The sequence below is a fragment of the Falco biarmicus genome, chromosome 3 (assembly GCF_023638135.1).
Source record: "Falco biarmicus isolate bFalBia1 chromosome 3, bFalBia1.pri, whole genome shotgun sequence".
In the NCBI taxonomy this organism is placed as follows: domain Eukaryota; kingdom Metazoa; phylum Chordata; class Aves; order Falconiformes; family Falconidae; genus Falco; species Falco biarmicus.
In genome coordinates this window covers 36,802,707-36,825,804 of record NC_079290.1, presented here as the reverse complement: position 1 = coordinate 36,825,804, position 23,098 = coordinate 36,802,707, and the positions used below count along the sequence as shown (strand labels likewise).

The 23,098-nt window shown below is 40.8% G+C and overlaps 1 protein-coding gene and 2 long non-coding RNA genes across 6 annotated transcripts in view; 2 read left to right on the top strand and 1 right to left on the bottom strand.

Moving 5' to 3' along the window:
* Nucleotides 1-316: 316 nt before the first annotated feature.
* Nucleotides 317-4,222, top strand: LOC130146056 (uncharacterized). Of its 3 annotated transcripts, none has more exons than XR_008820747.1 (4): nucleotides 317-623; nucleotides 724-828; nucleotides 1,174-1,307; nucleotides 3,463-4,122. It is a non-coding gene; the product is annotated as an uncharacterized LOC130146056 (long non-coding RNA). The 3 variants fall into 3 exon arrangements; XR_008820748.1 differs by lacking the exon at nucleotides 3,463-4,122 and adding an exon at nucleotides 4,135-4,222 and having other exon boundaries at nucleotides 320-623; XR_008820749.1 differs by lacking the exons at nucleotides 1,174-1,307; nucleotides 3,463-4,122 and adding an exon at nucleotides 4,135-4,222 and having other exon boundaries at nucleotides 324-623.
* Nucleotides 4,223-4,230: 8 nt separating this feature from the next.
* On the top strand, nucleotides 4,231-8,563 carry LOC130146055 (uncharacterized). The gene is made up of 2 exons (XR_008820746.1): nucleotides 4,231-4,301; nucleotides 6,999-8,563. It is a non-coding gene; the product is annotated as an uncharacterized LOC130146055 (long non-coding RNA).
* Nucleotides 8,564-19,277: 10,714 nt separating this feature from the next.
* ZNF704 (zinc finger protein 704) overlaps nucleotides 19,278-23,098 on the bottom strand; it is a 98,779-nt gene continuing 94,958 nt past the window's right edge. The window contains exon 9 of one of the 2 annotated variants that reach the window (XM_056331711.1): nucleotides 19,278-22,305. In XM_056331711.1, coding sequence (XP_056187686.1) covers nucleotides 22,194-22,305 — 112 coding nt within the window. In that variant the 3' untranslated portion in view covers nucleotides 19,278-22,193. The remainder of the gene's footprint in view (nucleotides 22,306-23,098) is intronic. The other variant, XM_056331712.1, reaches the window with a different exon arrangement.

The window sequence follows — 23,098 nt, the reverse complement described above, 5'->3', positions numbered from 1 at the left end:
GCAGTCACACAATCAGTCATATGGCAAGAAGGCGTATACTGCACTGGATCAAAGGGGAAGAGCCTAGCACGAGATTAAAGCTGGGGATAATTTCAAGCAACCAGAAAGTTTTATAATAGAGGTGATAATAATATACAGCAGAGGAAGGAAACTGCAAGGAACAGAAATGAGGATAAAATGCAAATAAAAGAGATCCTTTGATCCTCCTGGCTTTCTCCCTATATAACAGAATTTTTTTATCACCCACTTACTTCATTTCCCTTCCACTTTCATCTTGCTTTCCTCTGATAGCTTTCTAGTTCCCCAGCTCTGACATTGCATCAGGGTCTGCCTCCCTCCACGTGTCTTGTAGCAGCGCAGTGCAGAATCCATCTTTATTGAGTGCCGATCCTAAATATAAAACATCTTCAGTGAGAGGCTGTACTTCTCATTTTGCTGCTGACTTTGGGAAGCAACAGAGCTGGCAGAGGGAGGAGCTCTGAAAATCACCCCACGTAGCAAGCCACATGCTGTAAGTTCAGCCTGAAATGCCAAAACTCCTGACCACCATTCTGGGAGAAAACATAAACATCTAAAGAAAAGAGAACCCAAGAAAGCAGCAGCCTGGGAGTGGGATTTTGCAGGTATTTTTGGAAGTTTCTGATTGCTACCAAATCCTTGGAAGTAAAAAACAATTTCTTTCCTCCTTCCTTCCCTTATTCTGTATCCTGTTTGGTTTCACAGGTCAAGAGGTCCGTCACCAGAAGGAAGGAACCAGTCCTTTCTGAAGAGGACATCATTTGAGTCTCCTAACGGAAAACTCCACTCTACAGCACTTCAGAAAGCCTGGTCAGTCCTAGCTAAGAGCTCAGGCTAAACTTGGTTACGTGAGTCACCACTTTACTCACTTCATACCTCAGGCATGACGGGAAATAACGGTGGTGATACTAACATACACCAGAACAAGGAACCTGCAAGGAACAGAAAAGAGGGGAAAAATAAAGAGGGGCAAAAATAAAGACCCGATTTCTGCTCTAAGACGGCTAGAAGTTGTGTTGATGGCCTAAAAAGGACTAAAAAGCATGTCTGGCAATGATTTCTGGGGGTGGCTTGCGCTCTGCTCACTGTGAGGGGGTGAGACTTTAAAGTACATGAGCTTGAACTAGAAGGGCTCTCATGTTTGCCTTTGAATAGCAGTTCCGGCTGTGTGGGAAGATGAAGGCATCCTCGGTGTGCTCCTGTTTCCAAGGGTGCAGTGGGAAGATGTGCTTTTTCTGACAATGCTAAAAGAGCAAGGCTGCAGGAATGAATTTGCTCCCTCTTCTGACGTAGGACTCGGGGTACCCTTTTTACTGACTGCTTGTACGGGCACTATTAGCGAGAGCCTTGCTGCTTTGAGGGCAGGGGACGCCCTACACAGTTGGAGAGTGGGTGAGGTGTATCCCAGGAAGTGGGAAGCAGGTCTAGTGGGACAGGTATAGGTGTAACAAAATGAAAGGGTGCCCAGTGCAGCTGGACCTCAGAGTGGGATGCAAATGTGATTAATCCTGTCACCCTTGTCGAAGCCCTCGGGCTTTGACATTTGACCTGGCAGAGGTAGTAGTATCTGCTTCCTCTGACCTTAAATGGGCTCACCATTGAGGGACATTATTAAAAATATTTGGGTTTTCACTTGCTGACTAATTTTCTGATCCTCTGGAGCCCAAGTAGAGTAGCTGGTTTGAGTGATATGGGTAAGTGCTTAGAGTAGTGAATAATGGGGACGTAAAGCATATATGCCTCACTGTGACAGTCGTGTTCCATGCTGGTGGGAAATGAGGCCACAAGGAAGATATCAGAAGCAAGGCAGGAGACTTGGACTTCCACAGATTTATCAGTCAAATGCACGCAACCACAGGTAATGAAGAGAGGGATGCGACGTGCCTTGTACACAACAAGGTAATTCAGTATTGGTGATAAAATGATAGAAACACAGCTCTAATCTGCAAGGATCAATGGCGAAATTTCTCTTACTCTAGTGTTTCCCAGCTAAAGCTTTTCCTGAAGCTTTGTGAAGAATTTACATAAATTCTCAAATTTCTGAACTGTTTTTACTCGACAGATTCACCATGTTTCAGTGCTGCGTAAGATGTAGGATTTTGTGTGCTCAGCAGTTAAAAATGAAGATTTTAAGGGAGGGCGGGGGTGTGCGCCCGCCCTCTGGGGTGTGCTCTTTGTGTGGGGATCCCAGCCCGGGTCTGAAGGGCCAACCCAGCGGCAGTTCTCCAACCTCGCCGTGGTGGTGACTCCCGCCACTCTGTTTGGCGACTGCAGATTTATTGCGTACCACTAGAGGGCAGCACTGCATAAGTTTGCACCGCAGGGGCACGGTCCCGACACTTTTCAGCTGTCGGGATTGTGCGGCTCCCACCGGTTTCGATAAAACTGGTGAGCACTGAGTGGCTTTCAGTAACAGTTGTATGTAATACACTGTCAGTTTGCACGCGTTGTTCATCTCATCTCTCCTAAAAAGGGACTGTTTTCTAGTTATTTTTCCCTTTTTCTGCATGTTCTCATTTTGAAACCTAACTTCATGAAAAGGATATCTGAACCATGTATATGCACACACACGCTCTGTATAAATGTACACACACATATATTACTACACATAGATTACCTATATTATATATATATAAAAATGCTGCTTATAGTATTATGCAGGAAAGCTAAAAAGCCTGCAATGCTAACAGTTAAAAAGTCTGGGGAGGAAGGGTAAGTCTGCTTCTAGCCAAAAAGGAATGTTCACTTATTACTGAAAAATAGCGAAGTTAAAGTTTGGTGGCCCAGTGATCTGCAGAGTCATATTGAGACACTTGGAGTTAGGCCATAGAGTTGGTTAAAACCCGAACTTGGTCGTTTAACCCAATTCTTGGTAGTGGTTCCTTCCATTCTCCTCATCCATAAATTTCGTTTTGTTTTTATGACCTTGCAAAAAATCAATGAAGTCTCGTTTCAGAGAAAGACGCTGTACTATAGTGACCAAAAGGCAAAGCTGAGCCAAAGAGTAGTGAGCAATTTGCTTGTCGTTTGCCTTGCATTGAAACAAAAGTGTTTGAAAACTCTTCTCCTTCCCCAAAAACTGTAAAAGAAAAAAACAAAACGACAAACCCAAACTCCTGCATCCGTTCATTGTGGCATCATCTGGGGATAAAGCAGGGAAATATAATTCAGGAAGGTGCATATTCTTTCTCTCTGTTTCTCCTCTCCAAAGCTAACTTCAGAACATAAATCTTAGCATAATGTTTGGGTTTTATTTTGTAGCTAAGAAGAGAAATGTAGCTCAATTTTCAAACCAATATGGCATTTTTATAACCTAAATATTTTTCTTGGCATCATAAAAAAGAGTGGGTGGGAAAGAGAGAAAAAAAGTTGGCAGTTTAAGGAAATAAACTAGAAAATAATACTTTCAATTAAGGGCACTAAAATGATGTTATTGTTCTCTAGGTTGTATTTTCATTGCCAAAAAGTTGGTTTGGTGCAGCAGATTTCCACTAGGACCTCGCAGAAGAAGTAAGATTATAACATAATGATTCTGTAACACCAAATTTGGAGAACAGGTCTCAAAGGTAGTGGCATAAAGCAAGACGATGACAGCATTTGAAGTACAAAATGCACAGGACATCTCAAAAAAATGTTCTTGCAGCTAAGAGTATTTGCAGCCCAAATTTAAATTTAGTGAATTATTTTAGTGAAAAGAAATGAGGTTAGAGGAAGTTATTGATCCAGACAGAGAAGGAATCATTCTGTCTCAAAGTTTTCTAAAGGAGGTACATGAAGGTGTGAAATATTTCTAAAGCAAAAGCACCTAGGGTAGTCACTTCTTAAAACTCTTCAGAACTGGCTCAGATAGAGGCGAAGCCTGTGCAGGCATGGAGAGCAGGGAGTGGAGGTATTGAATTTAGGGCTAAAATGAAATCTCTTTTCTTTAATGTACAAAAGTAGAAAACATGTTGTTTGTGTAAAGAAAATTGTAACGGTCCATCTGCCTGTCTTCAGAAAAATCAATTAAAGCAGAGATTATTATCTCTTTTAATTAGTGGAATTCAATGTGAAATACCACTAAAATGCTCCCTTGCTAATTACATGGCTTCAAATCCCTTTCTTTTTTATATCTAGAGGAATCAGCTGTAGGATTACCTAATCCAGTGATACAAATCAGACAGGTTTGGGTACCTGCCCGGCAGGAGCGGGGCTACGAAGAGAAGCTACAAGGAGCAGCACTCACTGCTCGCTTCAGCAGCACGGGGAACGGACCGTTTGGGCAGGCCAGACTGTCAGTGACGGTACGTGCTGCTGGGCACCAGGGCAGGGTGTCTTTGTCCGAGCCGTTTTGCCTCTGGCTGAGAGAACAGATGAGTTTAGAGATCTTCTTTACTGGAGATGGATGACCAAGTATGCATGTGTGTGGTGAGGAGCTGTTGCTTGAAGGGAGGAAAATGCGAACAGAAGAAAGGTGATTAAACCGCTCATTAAATTTAATAACCTTGCTATTTATATTGGAGTTGGCTTTGCAGCAGTGTGTAGGAATGCATTAGCCAAAGGAAAATCTAAATATGACCTAACAAAGCCAGAAGAGGAGTTGAGAACTTGCACAGAAATGGTATTAATTTATACTTCCCCACCCCCCCACCCCCCCCAAGAAACTACTCCCTGTGTAGGAATGCCTTCCCAACTCCCAAGTTTAGAGCAGTACTTCATTAACTTTACCATGAGAAAGGCATATCCCATTCAAACGAAGCTTTCCCTATCAGGAGTGAGTGCTCTTTGCTGAGCCGGGGGACGCTGCTCCTCCACTGCCAGGCAAGAGCAGGACAGAAGTGTTGCTAGCTTAATGCATTAAGAAGACCAGGTTTATAGCATGAGCCTCGAACTGGGAAACCATAGTCACTAGCTAAATGCTGCACTTAAAATTCACAGGGCCAAAACTTAAAATCCAAGGGCCACATTCCTGTCACGTGTTTCTTAGCTCATGCTGTGGTGTTTAAATGTCTGCCTACCGACTGAAGGGAAGGAATTCAGTCCTGTTTGTAATGAAGTCAATGCAAAGCCTGTGGCTGACTCGAGCTGGTCCTTGGTTGGTGTGCTGACATTCATGGCTGTAAAAGAACTAAAGTTCCCATAAACAAGTAGCAAAAGTTATACACAAGGGTTTTATTACATTAATAATTTGACATAGTCTGCGGCAGTCAGATACAAGTGCATTTAATTAATGTTTTGTGGACATCATAACAGTCGGAGTATTTCAGCTGAACAGTCAGTATTTGGCTGAATTCAAGCCAGTGCAATTCATGACATAACCATAAACAGGAAGTTACAGGTCTACAATGAGGTTAGACTAGATAGCAACAGCATATTTATTGTCACATCAAAGCATTACAAAGTATGAAAGCCCAATATTTCAACTATCTCTAAAATGGTATTTGTACAAACCTGTCGTAGATACCTAAATGTAAGGATTTGTCGCATCAGTAATGGATCATGATTTTATTTTTGGGAGATATTTCAATATTCAAAACTATTTGGGGCAACAAGAAGAAATGTAAACATCTGATGGTCCTTTGAAAGTCCCTTCTGAGAAAATACATTGTGTGCCACAGGCAAAGTGCATTCTAACTGGTGTGTTTGCTATGGCCAGTTTGACTCAAATTCACATAGCACCAGGTATTTATCCATTTCTGCAGTAAAAAGTTAGAAAATCTTTGTATTAACTCAGAAAAGAGAAAACAAAGTCAAAAGTTTTTTTCTCTTCTTCTTTCTTTAGAGGAACAATAATTAAAAAAAACCCCAAACACAACCCCACCCAACATTTAAACAGTTACCTCTTATGTACAAAGGAACCAAGAGCTAGCAAAGCGCATAGCCAGTGAACAGTCTTTTTTTTTTTTTTTTTTTGCTTCAGGTTCATATACCTGAATATATGAGTTTATTTACAGGTGGAAAGGTATCCACAGAAGTAATAATCAGAATACGTCTATTTGGCTAAAAGTTGTATAAAAAAAGACAAAACACTTTTTTCAAATACTTTCCAAATATATATATATATATATTAAAAGTATTCTGTATTTCCATTAGTGCCAGAGTTGGAAGCTCTTTCTCATTTTAAAAAGTTAACTTTGTGATAGTAAGTGACAGCAAAGGGCTGACAGTTGCAGTCAGAGCTTTGATTTAAAGGACTGCAGATGGATCTGCGCGAAGCCCGTGGACAGTTGCAGATTGCAGAGAAGTGCAATAGTGTCTTTCTGTTGCTGTTGTAGGCCACATCCTGGTAAGGGAGCTCTGCCAGTTCCAGAGAGCCTCCTGTGCCACGCTGAGCATCCCTACAGCCGCCTCTGCGGAACCCTTCTGGGGGCAGGTCTTCCGCTGATGTATATGGTCACAGCTATGGTAGGTATGGCAGCTGATAACCGCTGAAGACCTGCCCTCCAGCGTTTTTTTCAAGTCATTGGGTTCTATGGATCTCACTGTAGGGGCCTGAGTAAGGGCTGTTTTTCTACTGAGAAACACACAAAAAACACTGTGTTTTATTTTTAACAGAACAGTGTTTAAAAAAACCAGCAACCTAAAAACCTCTGAAGTAGCGGATTATTCTTTATGCAGATGAACAACTAGCATGGGCAGGTAGCTTAATAAACAGGAAAACAAAATTTCCACACTAATCCTTGTAAAGAATATCAAATTAAAGGCCATAGCCCATCAAATACAAATACATATTGCAAAAATATTTTTCAATTAAATGTGAACTAGGGGTCCTCAAACTTTTTAACCAGGGGGCCGGCGCGCGGATGCAGTGGCAGGCAGTCATCTGCGGCTGCTTGGTTTCCCCCTCCAACCCCCGGGGGGGGTGTCTGTAAATACCGGGGGCCGGATTGAGGACCCTGGGGGGCCGTATCTGGCCCGCGGGCCGTAGTTTGAGGACCCCTGCTCTAAAGCAAGGATATTTTCAGTATCTTTTTTTTTTTTCTTTATCTTTCTTCCTGTAGGATGAACTGCAAGAAACACACTTCATTCATTGGCCGGACTGGGCTGATATATGTTACAGCAACAACCCAAAATTTAAGTAATAATGTTCATGCAATACCTTCTTCCTTCATTTAATTACAGCAGCCACAAGAACAAGATACCCATTTTTCACCTTTCCCACTCCCTTCCAATAGATGGTATGCTAAAAAAATAAGGTCTGATCCTTCATTTCTTACACATCCCGGCCCTGAGATCTGGTCTTTGATTAGGACGAAGTATAGAGTGTTTTGAGCAATATACCATCTGAAGCAGCAGGTCTCAGCCGTGAGACCACAGCCCCGAAGGAGCCTTCCATGCCTCCTAAGCGGTGTGCTGCTGGAGAAGTGGTAAGAACGAACCTGGGCAGGTAGGGTGGCTGGAGAGGCTCTCCTGAGGGGGAGGATCGTGGCTGCAAGCCCAATTTGCAGTGGCCTCCTCCTCGGCATAGCTTGTTCTAGTGTTGCTGCAAAGTCCTACTGACCCCGTGAGAGAGCAGCCGCTGGTCCCACTCCGCTGCCTGAGCATGCAAGACACTGGTGAGACACGCGAGAGGTGCTGGGGCCGGAGCAGCAGCAGCTCCGGCTGAGTGAGCACAGGGACTGCGTCCCTCTGCTTGGCCACGCTGGGCCCGGGAGTCCAAAGTGGTCCCCCAGGGCATGCCGGGTCCCTGCCTCAGCCACAGGCCCCCAGCCACTCTGCCCTGGGGCACTCCTCCATCCTGCGTTCTGGGGTTTTGGAGCGCAGAAACAAGATGGGAGACAACCATATGCTAAAGGAGATGGGAGCACCTTCAGCTCCTGAAGTTTGGGGGTTGCTAACCTAGGGGAAAAGGTTGGAGTTGATTCAAGATACAGTATGCAGCTGTACAAAAATGCATAGTTTGTTTGTATACATTCAATTTCAAAGATCAAAGGAAAGTTTTTTGCTATGTAGTTTAATCACCATCTGCTTTCAACAAAAATGCGACCTGACAAAGCTACGGGAGACCAGCTGAGCATGCAGCTCCGGAGTTAATGGTAGCTGAATGGCATTTCCCAAACAAAGAATTAACTTCTTTTTCTTCTTGCTTTTTGAGATAAAGTAGTTTTTCACTTGAAGATTATCGTTTCTGTAATAATGTTTAATAGAATTTGGGATTTTGGGAGCTTCCAATTCAACCATGGTCATCTGAGTATTGGTGTACCCTGATCCGAGGTTTATTAACAAGTATAAGCCCTGTAAGACAAAGAAACAAACCAACAGAAATCTAGTTTTAACTATGGTATGTGAGCTAGATTAAAATGCAATTCTTTTAAAATGCTGAAATCCTAGTTCAGTAGTGAGTAGTGCTTTTTTACTTTTTTGGCAATAGCTGAGCTAGTATTTAGAAAATTCTACAAGTTTGCTCACTTTTGCTTTTATTTCAGTTAACACTTTGGAACTAGCTGCTTCCCATGAGGAATGTCTATTGTCCTGAGCATCCCTGAACGTGCAACAGTAATGTACCAGGCAGGATGGGCCTAAAGACAATTAGAAAACCTTGGTTTAAAAGAACTTTTTAAATCTTGTTTTCCATTTGTGCTTTTCCTGAAGAAAAATTGCTTTTTCACTTGTGGTACTTACTAAAAGATGGTGGTTTTCTACTGAATGTAACTTTAAAAAAGACCACTGCTTTTTACTAATCAAGATGTTCCACCAATATTTATCTCACTAACGGACTGACTTTGTTCATGATAGCTGATGTTTCTTTATGTTCTTAATTTTTACTTAGGAAAAAAACCAGTTAATGTCCTCATTAGATGACTTAGATTCTTCCTTGCAATTTTATTCAACTCTATCTATGAAAATTATACAAAAGCATTTTTGAAGCTAGAAAAAATATAATAATCAGATTATCAGGATTCATATGGAGGAGAGTAAATTTATCAAAGCATACTTTGCAATCTAGTCGAAGAATCATTGCCGGTAGCTAGTGAACTGATCTTTCACTGGGAAATGAAAAAGCAGAAAAGATTTTTTTCTGTACAAACAATGAACACTAAAGTGCAAGAGGGTGAGATTTGCTCCTTCTAAAACCCAGTGACCAGAAACAAACTACTCATTACCTGAACCACTTGAATAACTTGAGAAAAAAAATACTCCTCCTTGACTCTTAGAAAAAGTTACTCCGTCCAAAGCTGGTTTAGTGCATTAATAAAACTCAGGAGCTAGTACTTAGCAAATTAGTAATTCCGTAGTCTAGTCTTTCTTTAAACTTTCAGGTACAAGCACATACTACTTAGTATTTAAACTCAATCATTTCTATAGACTTTTAGGCATTGATGTACACATTGCTAATTTTGCAGATGTTTGTAATTTAAGAAAAATATTTGAGATGTTTGGAGTGTCATGACTTGTACTGAGAATGACTCCCTACTATCTGAAGTCCACGGGCAGTACTCATGGTTCAGCAGGCAGAGTTTACTCAGACGCAGATACAAAGATTTGAACACTTTTTTTCCCACATAAAGTAACAGTGAATTCTGAAGAGTAATTTTGGAGAACCCAAGTCTGTCTGTTTTTGACCTAGCGCTAAAACATTTTCAGCGGCAATAGATTGCAGAGGCTTTTTGACAAGTTACAGCGAAGGTCCTCCAAATTCTGGAGCTCTCCCAGCTGCCGGTGCTATAGGGAGACAGCGAGAGTTTAACACAGGACTGCACGCTGGCATTTTGTTCTGTGTTTCTTCAGCTGAAGAAAAAGGAAAGAAAACCCACCCACTTCTACTAAGAAACAGTTTTTTGTTGCGGGCAGGTAAGGTACTTCCACTGCCAGAGACTTAAATCTGCTGTGCCGGCTGAGTGCCGGCTGACTGCCCCCAGAGGGCAGAACCGACCCAGACCGCGGAGGAGCCTCACCTACACGCAGAAGTTTTCTCTTTTGAGCTCTCCTCCAAACCATACAAGAAAACACAGAAACTAGTCGGGCAACGGATGTGTTATTTGTGCTCCCGACGGACCGCCGCCTTGTCACTGCTTTCTCCTCAGCCAAACACACACCAACTTTGCAGAGGCACCCTGTGCGTAGTGCAAAGGTTCTGATCTTGCTTTTCCCACAACTGCAAGACCTGAGCAGTGCTGCGCAGCGCTCAGCGGTACGATGTATGGGTAACATGGATCTATGCTTTCTCTTTGGCACAGGTATCATCGTGCTCACCAGTGTTAAGCATGAAGCTTACATGGCGCTGCCGGTGCACTTGCCATGCTCCAGGGACTCCCAGCAGTCCCTGGAAGGACACAACAGATTTACAGCATGCAGAAATACCCAGATCCTGCCCATCTTTTGTAGGCAAAACTGAAGCATGGTTACAAATGTAAAGATCTATTTTCAGCCCAAGGTGAGACTGTACTTATGCTATTGGAGCAGCAGTTAGCTTTTACTTTTACCTATGGATGCTGAAATGAAAAAGCAGAATGTCTGAAAGTCTCTGAAAAGGAACTGGGGATGCCTGGAAGTGGCTGACAAAGCACTTTTGCAGGGATTTCACATCATGGTGTCACGGGCTTCAGAGCTGTGTGTGGTCTGCACGCACACAGGCCCATCAGCCTGGGAGAGGGGCGCCCAGGAAGGACTCACCCTGGGAAGAAAACAAGAGCACCGCTGTCTCTCTCCTGCCTCTTTACCGCCATGCTTTATTTTCCAGTCACTGCAGACTTCCACTTCTCTAGGTGTGAATTGGAATAAAGAGTTTGGACAAAGTAAAAGTAAAAAAGGTCTTTATTTTTCAATATACTCCACAAGATTTGAAGGGATTCTGTGCTGGTGCAGAGTAGCTGTTCTTTGTTTAGTTGAAACTGGCACCTAAAAATTCTCATGCTGAACTACATACAATACTATTAGGGCTGGAAGTTTAACACCACAACCTCAGGGAAAATGAGTTCTTCATTAGCTCATTTAGGAAGATTGTCATTAGGACACCAATTCCCAAAATTAGAGGGGATGAAGGTAGGAAAAACCAAATGAAAATACCACTGTCCACCTGGAAGTGGGCCTGTAAGCATAAGAGGCTGGAGTGCTACTGTTGGAAGCAGGGAAGTACATACTCACATACGGCTTCTGGCGGTGTCTTACACTTGAATGCTTTCAGCCCCTCCAGAGGCAAGGGGCTTCTCAGACTGCCCACTGTACAGCACTGCACTAGTGTAGTGAAAAACACATCTCTTTGGTAATTAAGTTAAACTGATCTCAACTTTTCAGTGAGCTCTTCTAATTTTAACCAGGCTTACCAAGTAAGACTTATACTTCTTTAAATTAGATAATTTTTTTAAGACCCATATCAATTAAACTAGTGCAGGTTCTGCATATAAGCAAATCCAGTATCTAGAACTTTGTCTTCTGCTTATTCATATCCCATTTTAAACCATGCTATTCATTAATGTATTGAATTTACCAAATAGTAAATCATTTTAGAAGCTATAATATTTCTCAACGTATCATTAAAAACGCTGTATTTTATGGAACTTGCATTTTTACAAAAACATCTTAGTTTCATAGTTAATTTCTAGTCAAAACTAGATTAACAAAACCTTTATTGTTTTGCATATCAAAAATACATGGCCCAACGAGTGAAAAAATAGATAAAGTGCAATGCAGAGCAAATTAAAGCTCAGTAATTTTACACCAAGGGAAAGAGGAAATGCTCTGGCCCTGAAAATAGTAATTCAGAAAAAATGTTTTTTAAAAAACTTACATTTGCTTTATATTCTACAAAACAGTATTTCATAGAAACAAAGGAAGAACAATACAGATAGTTCCCTTCTGTGACTGAAGTGAGACAAAAATATGCATCAATCTAAATACTGCAGCCCTATGCAAGCCAAGCGTATGAGAAACCCCATATTCATGAAAACTGGGCAACTGGGCTTTTTGTTTTCCTACAGCTGCTTAACTTGTGCTAAAGTCATCACCTTCTATGATGGAAATACTTTCTTACATGAAACAATGTATGAGTACCAGATGACAAGAAAACATAATTACTTCCTTCACAGAGTTTAAAAAATGTAGTGCAATTGATGCTGACAGTTATCTTCAGTTACCTTAAGAACCTTTTCCTCAGCATTCCCATTGCTATTACACTGGTGCTATAATAAAAAGTGGCTGAAAAACTGCACTAGCAAAGCAGCTGAGGATCCTTCCTATTTGCTACCATGTCTGCATAAGAAGTATACTCTGGTTTTCTGCGGCCCAGAGATCTCATCTCCCAACCCCCCCAATAAACCTTGCCTGGCCCGAGATTACCCTGACAAAGATCAGATTGGCTCCAGGATGCACCTGGGGTCAAGGAGGAGCAAGGTCCAGTAAGGTTGCTTTTCACGTCCCTTAACTTCTCCAATATCTGCTTAACAAAACGATGACACAGTTAAGATGTAGTCTTAACACGTACAATTATTGATCTAACTCCTCTTTTTTTGTCTATATACTCCATTTCACACCAAGATCAACGCTGTTTAATGGTATTCTGGTAGTGCTAAACACCAGCTGTTTGCGGAGCTCTCAGGCCAGCTGCTGTAGGAGTATGCACAAGTCCAGGCCCTTAACGAGACTCCAGCCAGGACAGGGTGGGCTAAAGGCAGTATTGTCACGCCTGCCACATGAGGAGCGGAGGTAAATCCAGCAAGCCATATACTCATCTAGCCTGCAAGCATTGTATACAGACCTGTGATTCTAGGAGTGGTTCAAGCCAGCATAACCCTGGCTATTTCTCTCTAGAAATGTCTCTGCTGGGGGTAGGGACAGCTCTTTCAACAGTAGCACAAGCTTATGCCAACTTAACCTGCTGTGGAACTACAGCATTAGGTGAAATGTAGAGATACACATGTAAAATAACATTCCCCAAACCCCCTGACTAACAGAGATCATGTCTGGTTCCTTCCAAACACAGGGGTGGCTGGTGCTGTTAGAAATACCACTGGAAAATGATGGAGCAATACCCTCTTTATAAAAGTCTGCTAACAAAACACTTGCTCAGGAAGTGGAAGAGTTGGGAAAGAGTTGGAAAGAGCCTCCTTTATCTGGGGGTCAAACTCACACTGTCCTGGTTTTAGGGCTCTTTGCTGGGTTCCAACAAATCTTGGGGAAGAAGACTTAGTTAAGGTTACAGGACTCCGTGAGAGCCCGGGCGGTGAGCTGCAGCATGGCTCTGCAAGGAAGGAAACCACCACTTCTGATTTCAGCCCTGACAATACCTCAACCTATTCGGTGACTTACTTTAACATGAAAGTTCTCCCAACAATTTTGATCTCTGAATGAAAGAATACTCTTCAAAAGAGCGTTCTGTACTGTGGGTCACAAATTAATGAAGATAACCACCTCCCTCAAGCCGGCCACAAAAACGGGAGCGCTTGCTTCAGCTGACAGCACACAGACTACAGTGGTGACTCCCTTCACACAGGTTGGCCATTCTGGATCCCATTCTGAGAAACATTTCTCCCAGGGCCTGGTATCAGTGGGATGGATTACAGGCTGAATACCATGTGCTTAACAGCTCTTAAACCTGTCATTAAGTGACGCATCCAAAGCACGGCCACTTCGGTATTACTATAAACTGAGCCAACATCTTCCGACAGCCAAACAAATGTGCCTAGGTACACAACCATCCCTCTCACAACGCCTAACTGCAAAATTCTCTCCCAAGCACTCTGGGAGATTCACAATTTCACACTCGCAATTACAGTGGACAGAGTCATACAGAGGAAAACCCAAGTGCCTTCATTCTACAATCTTTACCTGTGTAAGCAGTCCTAGTCAATGCAGTTATTCACAGGAATAACTGCAACTGTGCTGAGAAAATCTGTAATGCTTCCAGGGCTCAGTTGTTACAATGCTCTCTGCACTTTGCTCTTCATTGTGTAACAAGACTTTTTGTCAGGCTTGTCATTTAAAAAAAACCCAAACCCAAAAAACTTCTGTAATTGACTGCTTAAGACTATTCTTAAGGATCCAATTCTGAGCGATTTTGTTTCAGGTCTTACCTGACTGGCTCAAGCCTCTTTCAAGTAATTTCTCTAAATTTTGTACTCTAGCCCTCTGCAAGAAGTCAGTCAAACACGCAACCAACCAACCAGCCTACTGTTCAACAGAGCTGATCACTTCTGTCTTTCAGTTAATTCTGGACTCTCAGCGTAAGACAAAAACTGTTAAGAGATGGGAAAATGATATGTATGTTACAATCTAACAGCAAAACCCAAAAAGTGTAAGATAGCAAGATACATCATACTTGGTAACCTGTACTCTTTTGACCCCACGGGGCAGATGAGAGAAGTATGTGAGTGGAGCTTTTAGTTTGATTGCTCATAACTGAACAACAAACCCTCAACGTAATCTCCTACATAACCTTCTGTGTGCATGTCCTCTCCATGTAAATTGGAGCAGATTACGTGTACGATCACATTCAGACTGTACAGTATGATGAAGAAACCTCTCCACTTCAAAAGTTATTTTCAAAAGAATACAATTTCAAGCCAAGTACTGGTAATTTATGAACGTCTTCACAATCAGAATACAAACAGACAAACCCCAGTAATAAAATGCAAGAGGTAAAGCAAACACTGAACACTGAAGTAGGCATTTTCATAACATCATGCAACATTTCAGACTAAACTACCTCTGTAACCAAGAGCAATATATTTTTTTCTTTCAGTAATCCAGAATTTGTATAGCTTTGTAAAGGTGTTTTAGGTTACTTCTGCCATGTAAAACAACATACCACTACCCTATGTGATTTACAATTCCCCTTCTCTTCCTTATGGTTCTTAGGAAATCCCAAATCCTGTTTCATAATGTATAATAAATGGTGATAAAGTTATACCAACACTATAATTTCGGAGAGGTAATAAGATCCCAGTGCTATAAAAGTCAGTTTTAAAAGAGTGCACATGTCGCAGTGATGTACAAATACACACTTGCTTCCATATTTAGCCCTTCGTAAGTATTGCACCTTGTTATTAAGGCTACTGTCTATTTTCTTTTAACACTAAAAATTACACATAGACAACATCACTTGTGGCTTAAAAGCACGGTATTCCTGAAATTTTTAGGTAAACTTATTTATTTCCCTGCATACTCACAGCTCGCGTGTCTCCAGCTGCCTGGAGGAATCTTGACTATACAGGGAATACAGATGGAACTATACAAATGTATATAATGTGACCTGCTTGTCATGCTTTTTTTTTCTGACGTGCTCAAGTAAGTTCCTTTGAGCTTGATGGCAAATACACACCTTTTACAAACCTAAACAATGCTTTCACATGCTGAACTGTACAGTTAAACGTGTTTTTCTCACTTTCCCTTTGCAATGCAAAAAAATAAAAAGGAGAATTGTCTAAATTCATCTGGTCTTCTAAGTACAAGATAAATTGCATAAACTCAGAGAAAGACAGATTGTCTACAAAGTGCGTATTTCAAAGCTATGAGTATCTGCTCTTGCCAAGGCCCGGTTTCAGAAGAGCATAAAAATGCATGCCTAACTTTAGAAATATGGATAGTCTCATCAACAAACTCCACAAGTGAAGCCAAACACACACTTGAGTGCTCTGATGAATCCGAGCCTACATTTTATTGTTGGAATACCAGTAGTTCTACCTCTGCGCAGCCATACCTGATGATTTATAGGTAACGTGCTCCCCCCTCCCTGAAAGGTTTGTTGGCATCACTGTAGGAATTAATTACTACAGTTAAATACTGATACTGAAAATTCTGACGCCAGGTGTTATTTACGTTTTTAGGCCCTAATACTGAAGATTCTGATTTTTATTCACTTCAGTATTTTCATTCCATTTGCAGAATGGAGTCCCTGGAGCCAGGAAAAAGTTGACAGAAAAAACTACTATGCATCAAAAATATTTTTTTTGCATACAAATACAGAAATTTTTGAGAATCTGCATATATATTGCTTCAAAATACTAGTTAACATGGTTTAATAAAGCCTTGGGTTTACTGAAGCTGATACCTTTGCAGATACGAAAAAAAAATAAAATGTGTGCTGGCATTTTTTCTTCTAACTTCACACAGAATAAGCACTTTGCAAAAAGTATTCAACATCTCCACGATTTCATGCTAACATAATTTTTTTGCTTGCTGAAGTAATTTGGTAAGAAGTAATACAACTACAGACAAAGTATGCTTTGACCAAGCAACTATGTAAACAAGAAGCCTTTATATTTATAGTGAATCCTTTAAAGATTTACACAAATGTACAGATTTCTCTTATAATTAGGTTATGGTTCGAAGTAATTCTCTGTATTTTTACATGATATAACATATTGGGTTTTTTTCCTATTTGGAACTTCATAAGCTGTAGCATTAAGTAAGACCATGTTCACCAACTGGTGCTTCCCTCATATTTTAGTAATTCAAGTAGTGGCATGTTGCCCTTCAACTTTTGCCTAGAATAGAAAAAAAGTAATCAATTTCTTAACCATCTTTCCTTCAAATAAACCTACATCCTGCCTTTACAGCCCTCTTCTGTTCTCGGAGGAAATTTGTACTATCTTTTTTTTTTTTCTATCTTCCCAAGGCAGTTTTTTTACAAACATTTTAGTAACTTTTGTTTATCTGACCATTACACATCATATACTAATTGCTGCAGGGTATAACATACTAAGACAAGGACTCCAAAGTCAAATCTTTATATTTTTAAGACGATTGGCAAATGGTAAACACTAACATTCAAACATTTAAAAATGTCCGAGTCCATCTTTAGCATTGAGTTACATCAAGAATTTGGATTTAATCTTGAAACTCTACCTCATTAGTATAATATTGTGTATATATGCCCAAGTAATAGGAAAGCTGAAACAGCCTTTCTGTTGCTAAATTAATTTCCCTCAAGGGACTATTAGAGATCTCACATTCAGATCCAAGCATGGAAAGAAAAAAAATTATTGGTGTTGTGTTAAAACACAGCAGAACACTGGTTTGTTACTAAATTTATCCTTTACATTTCATCAGCTGACTGTCCAAATGAATTCTTGCTGTGAGTATGAGCAAGCATAGGAGCAACCCATATTTTATTTCACCTGCTGCCAACAGACTGATTTCTATTTTCAGGGTCTTTCTGGATTGCTATTAGAAATGGTTTGTCTGAAGAATAAAAAACATGATTTGTGTTTTTCATATTGAGGAACAAACTAAAAAAGCTGCAAGTGGAAGATACACATCTTTAATCTTGCATTTGGATACAAGTGAGAGCAAGGTCTATGCAAACGCACTGCAGTCTAAGATGGAAAAAACAGTTCAAGTGGGCACTGCCAACTACAGGTGTACACCATTTTTTTTTCTATCTTGGAGCTTGACAGGCTCCACGGAGATGCAGACAAGGGCTGCTTACGTCTAGCAGATACAGAATGCATTTAAACCCTCAGCCTGGTTTATTTGCTAAAGGTGCCATCAAACTCTCCTGAACGTAACACTAGAACAAAAACGATGCGACGATGCTTTGCAACAGCCCACAGTTACCTACCAGAAAAACCCCTAACAAATGCAGATTAAATCCCATACTCTGTACAGGTCTCAGTTCCAGTGCTACCATCTTACAGGAAGATTGAATAAAGTGTAAATGTAAGACCAAGATGAGACTTTACAAACAGGTCCTCAAAATATTTCTAAGAAAAGGTGCAGCACAATTTTCTCCAACAGATGACTGAAGTTTGAACCAACAGAAACAAGCCTCGCCAGCAGCCTCTTATGCCTGTGCACATGGCCAGCAAGCTTCGCATTTCGTGTCCTGCTTCTGAGGTGCTGTTTCAACAATTACAGGAAGGGGAAGAAAGAAATAGCTCTGTATTGCCACACTTACAGCGAATGTCCCGAATTTTTTGGCAGGGCCACTCTAGCTGGTCCCAGACCACAGCAGAAACAGAAAACCATGAAAAACTAGGGTCAGTGACAAGAACATCTGGGATATTGCATGGAGCTGGAATCTGTTCTCACACACAGGTTCTACAAGAACTTCTGGCTAAAGCTTTGCCTCCTGTTGTGCTGCCGACCTAGTCATCTTCTTAAAAAAATGAAGGGGTGAAAGAATGAAGAAAGGAATCTTCAGGCGCAAGGAATCTTTTGATCATTAGACAGCTGACGTTCATAACACACTAATGATTTGGAAAAAATAATTCAACCGATAGGCATTCTGCTCAGCTTAGTCACACAAGCAGTGCTTACAGGTTTAGCTTATGTGACAAGATACCTGCTAGCTGACAAGTGGTATTTGTTAAAAGTAGGTATAAACCTGCAAATTGGAATGGAAGAGTTTTTGCTCACTCTGCATTTTGCGTACCCTGTTAGATTTGTGCAAGGCACTAGAGAATCAGGCACATTGTTTCAGGTGGAAACCATTTTATGACTAAGATAATCTGAGTTTGTAACATCCAATAGCTTCATATAGGAGCAGCTGGAGCACAGTCACATTTTAAAAACTGCCATAAAATTTCCCACTTCTAAAATTATCTCCTTTTCCAGATCTTTTGGGGGATGGGGTAAATGGGGAAGTGGGAAATAGCTTTGTTATAGCACGAAAACTCCTGAAAAAAATAATTGGGATCTATACAGTTGATCTCCACTCTGATACTGATGCTGGCAATTTCTGTTACCAGCATCAATAATACTAAGTGGTTAAACCCAATAGAATAGATCCTTCCATTTTTATATCTTGGGGGGAAGATCTGGCTTTTGATATAAATGAACCCATGTCCAAATCTCTTTAGCACACAGAGACAGTGTGATGTGTTCAGGCTGCTCTTTCTGACTTCTCCAGGTCAGAGACAATGACCTACCTCCCACAGAGAAACCAAAAATATGGGAAATGACATGTACCAATGACGATAAATGACCACAGCATTCAGGCTAGCTCTTCCTTGGGAAAACAAAGAAATCTGGCTCTTTCAGAGAGGCTGGTGCAGAAGCGCGAGATGAATCAGACGTTGGGAGGACACCGATGCAGCCTAAAGCAACACAGAAGCGAGAGACTGAAAAATGGAAGAGGTTATTTCAGATCACGCTCCATACCGCCAGCTCAGGAAAGGCTTTGCTGACATTTCTGTTCCTGCTGGGTGTGTCGGGAGGACAAAGGGGATCTCGGCGGCCACTGAAGTGCTCATGCGGCATGAAGTAATCTGAGTTCAAAGCATGAAGCGACCGGTGAACGCTTCAGGCAGGTCCAGACAGCTGTGCTGTCTTGCTATCGCTGGCCACGGCTGAGACACGTTAACTCGAGGAGTGCCTACTTTTCAATCAAAATGCCACAGCCATGAGATGCAAAACTGATTTAATATAAACTGCTGATTAAAGGTTGTGTAAAAATACTGGTAATTTAGCTTTGCCCTGGCAGGATCAATCAAGTACCTTCTGTCCTCTGTTTTGCTAATACCAACTTTTCATCCTGTTTCGATGATTTGTGGCTTTTGTGCCTATATGTAATCCATATCGAATTTGTACCAGAGGGCAATCCGGTCTGGCAACAAAACCATTCTCCTGTGCAGAAATTCATAAAGAATAATCTTATTACAATAATTCGTAAAGTGCCCTCAGGAAAGGTGCTCACAATGCCATGACATTATAGAAACAATATACAATCGGATACATTATTTTCAAAAAAATCTTCCAAAGCAAAATGGAAAATATAAAAGGAGGGGAACAACAAATATAAAGGCAAATACTGTCAAGTCTAACAACAGTCAAATTAATTATGGAACGCTTTTTAATTAAGTCTTGGAGTGCTCGTAAAAATGAGGGGGCAAACTGGCAGGAGTATCTTGGAAAAGTCCCGAATTTTCTAAGTTCTACCAAAGTAAATACACCATCCACAAGCTCGGTGTTTGAAGATGAAATAACCATGAATTACTGTGAGGTATTTTACTAAGGAAATTGAAAAAATACAACATCCAAAAAACCACCATGACCCACAATTCACTAAAAGGAAACAACATAATACAGTGGCTATGTATATCCACTGACCTTTAGTGTCTTGTTTTTTATATTTATAAAGAAAACAATCTTTCTCCTCCCTATTGATCCCAATTTTTTTTAATATATATATATAACCTATATAATATATAGTTTTATATATATATAAATACTCATACACGCTTATGTATATTTATTTCAGGGTCTTATTAGATTTCAGAGTCAGATTTTTGTTTTGGTTTTTTAAATGACTTAGAGAACACAATTGAGCAAAAAATCAAGTAATTGCGTGCATGCAAGCATATCTTGCCACTTGCACACGTAAATGACACAATTTGTAAACAAATGCAGAAATAGCATCCTCAAATTAAGCATCTGATCGCCCAATTAGCTTGTTCAAAGAAAATCAGATAATAACTTTCGGTAGCTCCTACTATAAATTTTACTTCTCAGTACTACATTACTGAATTCAGAGTGTACATTCTAAACAACTGCATTGTTATTTTGTGCTTTTACACAGGCATAAGTAGCAATGCATACTTAATAAAGCTACCAAGTGAACTTTGGACCACATTTTAGAAAGCTGTTTAGATACTTAAGAGTTCCCTTATTTCAGTGAGAATGAGCCATCTTAGACAATAATAATTGTCTAACAACAATAAAAAAGAAAAAGCTCTGGTCTGATTTCAAATTGTATGAAAAAAAAATAAATCCAGGAATTTCTGGTCCTCCATGCCTCTACTGATAAGCAAAATTTTGCTTCTATGTCTTTGATTTTCTTTAAGGAGTCTGGCTTTCTTTAATAGGCAAGTATTGTTTAACTGTATAGATTCATAGCCTAGTAAATCCTCACTTCATTTTCAAACTGAAGGAAGTTTTAATTAATGGTAATTCAATACAAGTTGAGACAGAACACCATCTTGCCGCATTCTGCTGTATACCTTCTAATGGACAAAGAAACCAAAGCACCCAAATCTATCCAAGTATTGCAAGTAGAGAAACTTGTTAATTCGTACATCAAAAGGAGTTAAGAAATGGACTTTTACCATAAGCATGTTGTTCCTTTGCTGTTGTACTTTTTTGAGATGACATGTGAAAAGGGGGCATTTTCCTTTTCTCTACCAATTTTTTGCGTCAAATAAATCTTAGCAACTTTAATAGGGAGGAAAAAATAAGCTGAGCAAACTATTATCTTAACAACAATCTCTCAAATAAGAGAAAAGGAAGCAAGAGCAGAACTGCTGGGCTGGATCATGTCCCTGAATAGGTATTACATATAATCCTAGTGGCCACATTTACCACTTCTTTATAGGCCTCCTGCAGCAACAGCCGTGCTGGTCCAACTGTTCATCCTCCCTCAGAAATGGGAGAGCGCTAATAGCTACTGGACCCCCATTATATTCTTAAGGGTTTCAATCAAGCATCACTGAATTTCTTCTCTCAGCTTCTTGTGACAATATCTGCTGGTGACTTTCCATTGCTGCTTTTCTTCCTCTAGAGGATCAACATCCAATTTGGTACTTAAATTACTTTGTTCCACTCCACTGGTCTGTGCCTGGTTTAAAAATCTTCCAGAAGCACTGCTTGTCCTTCTTGCAAATTCAGACTTTGCTTTTCTCCTATAAACAAACAAATGAAAATCCCAACTCCTCCCCACATCCCCTTTCCAAAAATATAATATAAACATGATCCTTTGTATCAGGAGAATTATTTAGCAGTCTCCAGTCTTGGTACAGCTTTTGTTGAGAAAACTGTAGTTTATATGACTCTGAAGTGTTTATTAGAAAGCTTTCAAAAAGAGATCTTCATTTCAGGAAAAGAAAAATTGTTCAGTTTAGCAAATACAGACGTTCACAGCACAGAGACTGAAATGGTTAAAAATGATCCTAAGGAGCAAGTAGCTCACAGAGTTAGCAAAAAAATTAACTTTTTCCTTTCTTTTACAGAAAAACACTAATAGCTGCTCTGGTTTCCATAATTAGTACGACAGAATTTTCTTGTATGTTCTTGGTTTTGCTTTTTTTTTTTTTTTTCTCTATTGCTCCACACAGGTTTTGATTAGTGCTTCTCCTTGGCTACAAGTGCTTCACTTTGAAAAACAAAGCTCTTTAAAAAAAAAAAAAACCCAAAAAAACACCCACCCCAAAACCCCCAACACCACATCACTGGAGGGAAAATGGGAAGTGATACAGTGCAGCTACAGCAATCTGGTTCTGCTGTTGTCATTTCCCATCCCCAAATCCTCTGCATAATTTCAATCTTTAGTCGATGAACCTTTGGCAGGCCTTCTTCCATCGGCAGGCAGTACACCACATATCTCTGTTCTCCATCCCATAGACCTTCCGACACTTTTTCCCCTCCCCTCTAGGCTTCCTGTCAGAGAGAAAGGGAAGCTTGTTAACGAGATGCTTTTGTAGCTTTGCTTTACCACCCTAAGATCAGGACAACAATCTCAATGGAGTGCGGCAGGCAGAGAACCCTTGGCCTTTCCAAGGGGTTTTGAGTCAGCTGGGAGCTGACAAAGCAGACAGACATACAGCTGTGACTCCACAGCTCTGAGGGACCCGTCCTCCTCGCCTGGCTTCTACGGCCTCTGCAGCAGCTGCTGCGCCTGCTCCTCTGCTCCAAGGGTGATGCCATCAATACACCAGGCCTGACTTCAGCCAGCACCTAAACTTGATCTAGATAAATGGTATTTCAGCCACATTAAGTGCCAAGCCGTAATGGATAGTCATAGTTATTCTACAATACAGTTCAGGTCATGCCAGGCAGAAGTCCTCTTTGCTGTAGAGCTGCGGTATAAATATTTTGCATAGCTCTGAGCAGCAGACCTTGACTGCCAGTAGGTAGCAGCTATGCAAAAGAGGGGAAAAGCTACCAGCTCCCAAGCTTGCCAGTGCTTCCTGCATGGTTTGCTCTGAGCTCACTGACTGAAAAACAACCAAGTGACTGAACACAAGTCTTAACCCTTGCCCTCATCTGCAGCACGTTCATGTGTGCTCCTTCTCTGTCATCCCCAAAGTCAGCAAGGAAGGCAGTATTTGCTTTTAAAGCTGTAGCAGTTGTCATGTTTTTCATCTTATAACCATGCTCAAAAGTTCAGAAGTTTAGAAAATGATCAAAGTAACCGTTAAAATGGAAATCTTTTTATTCAACACATAGCGAG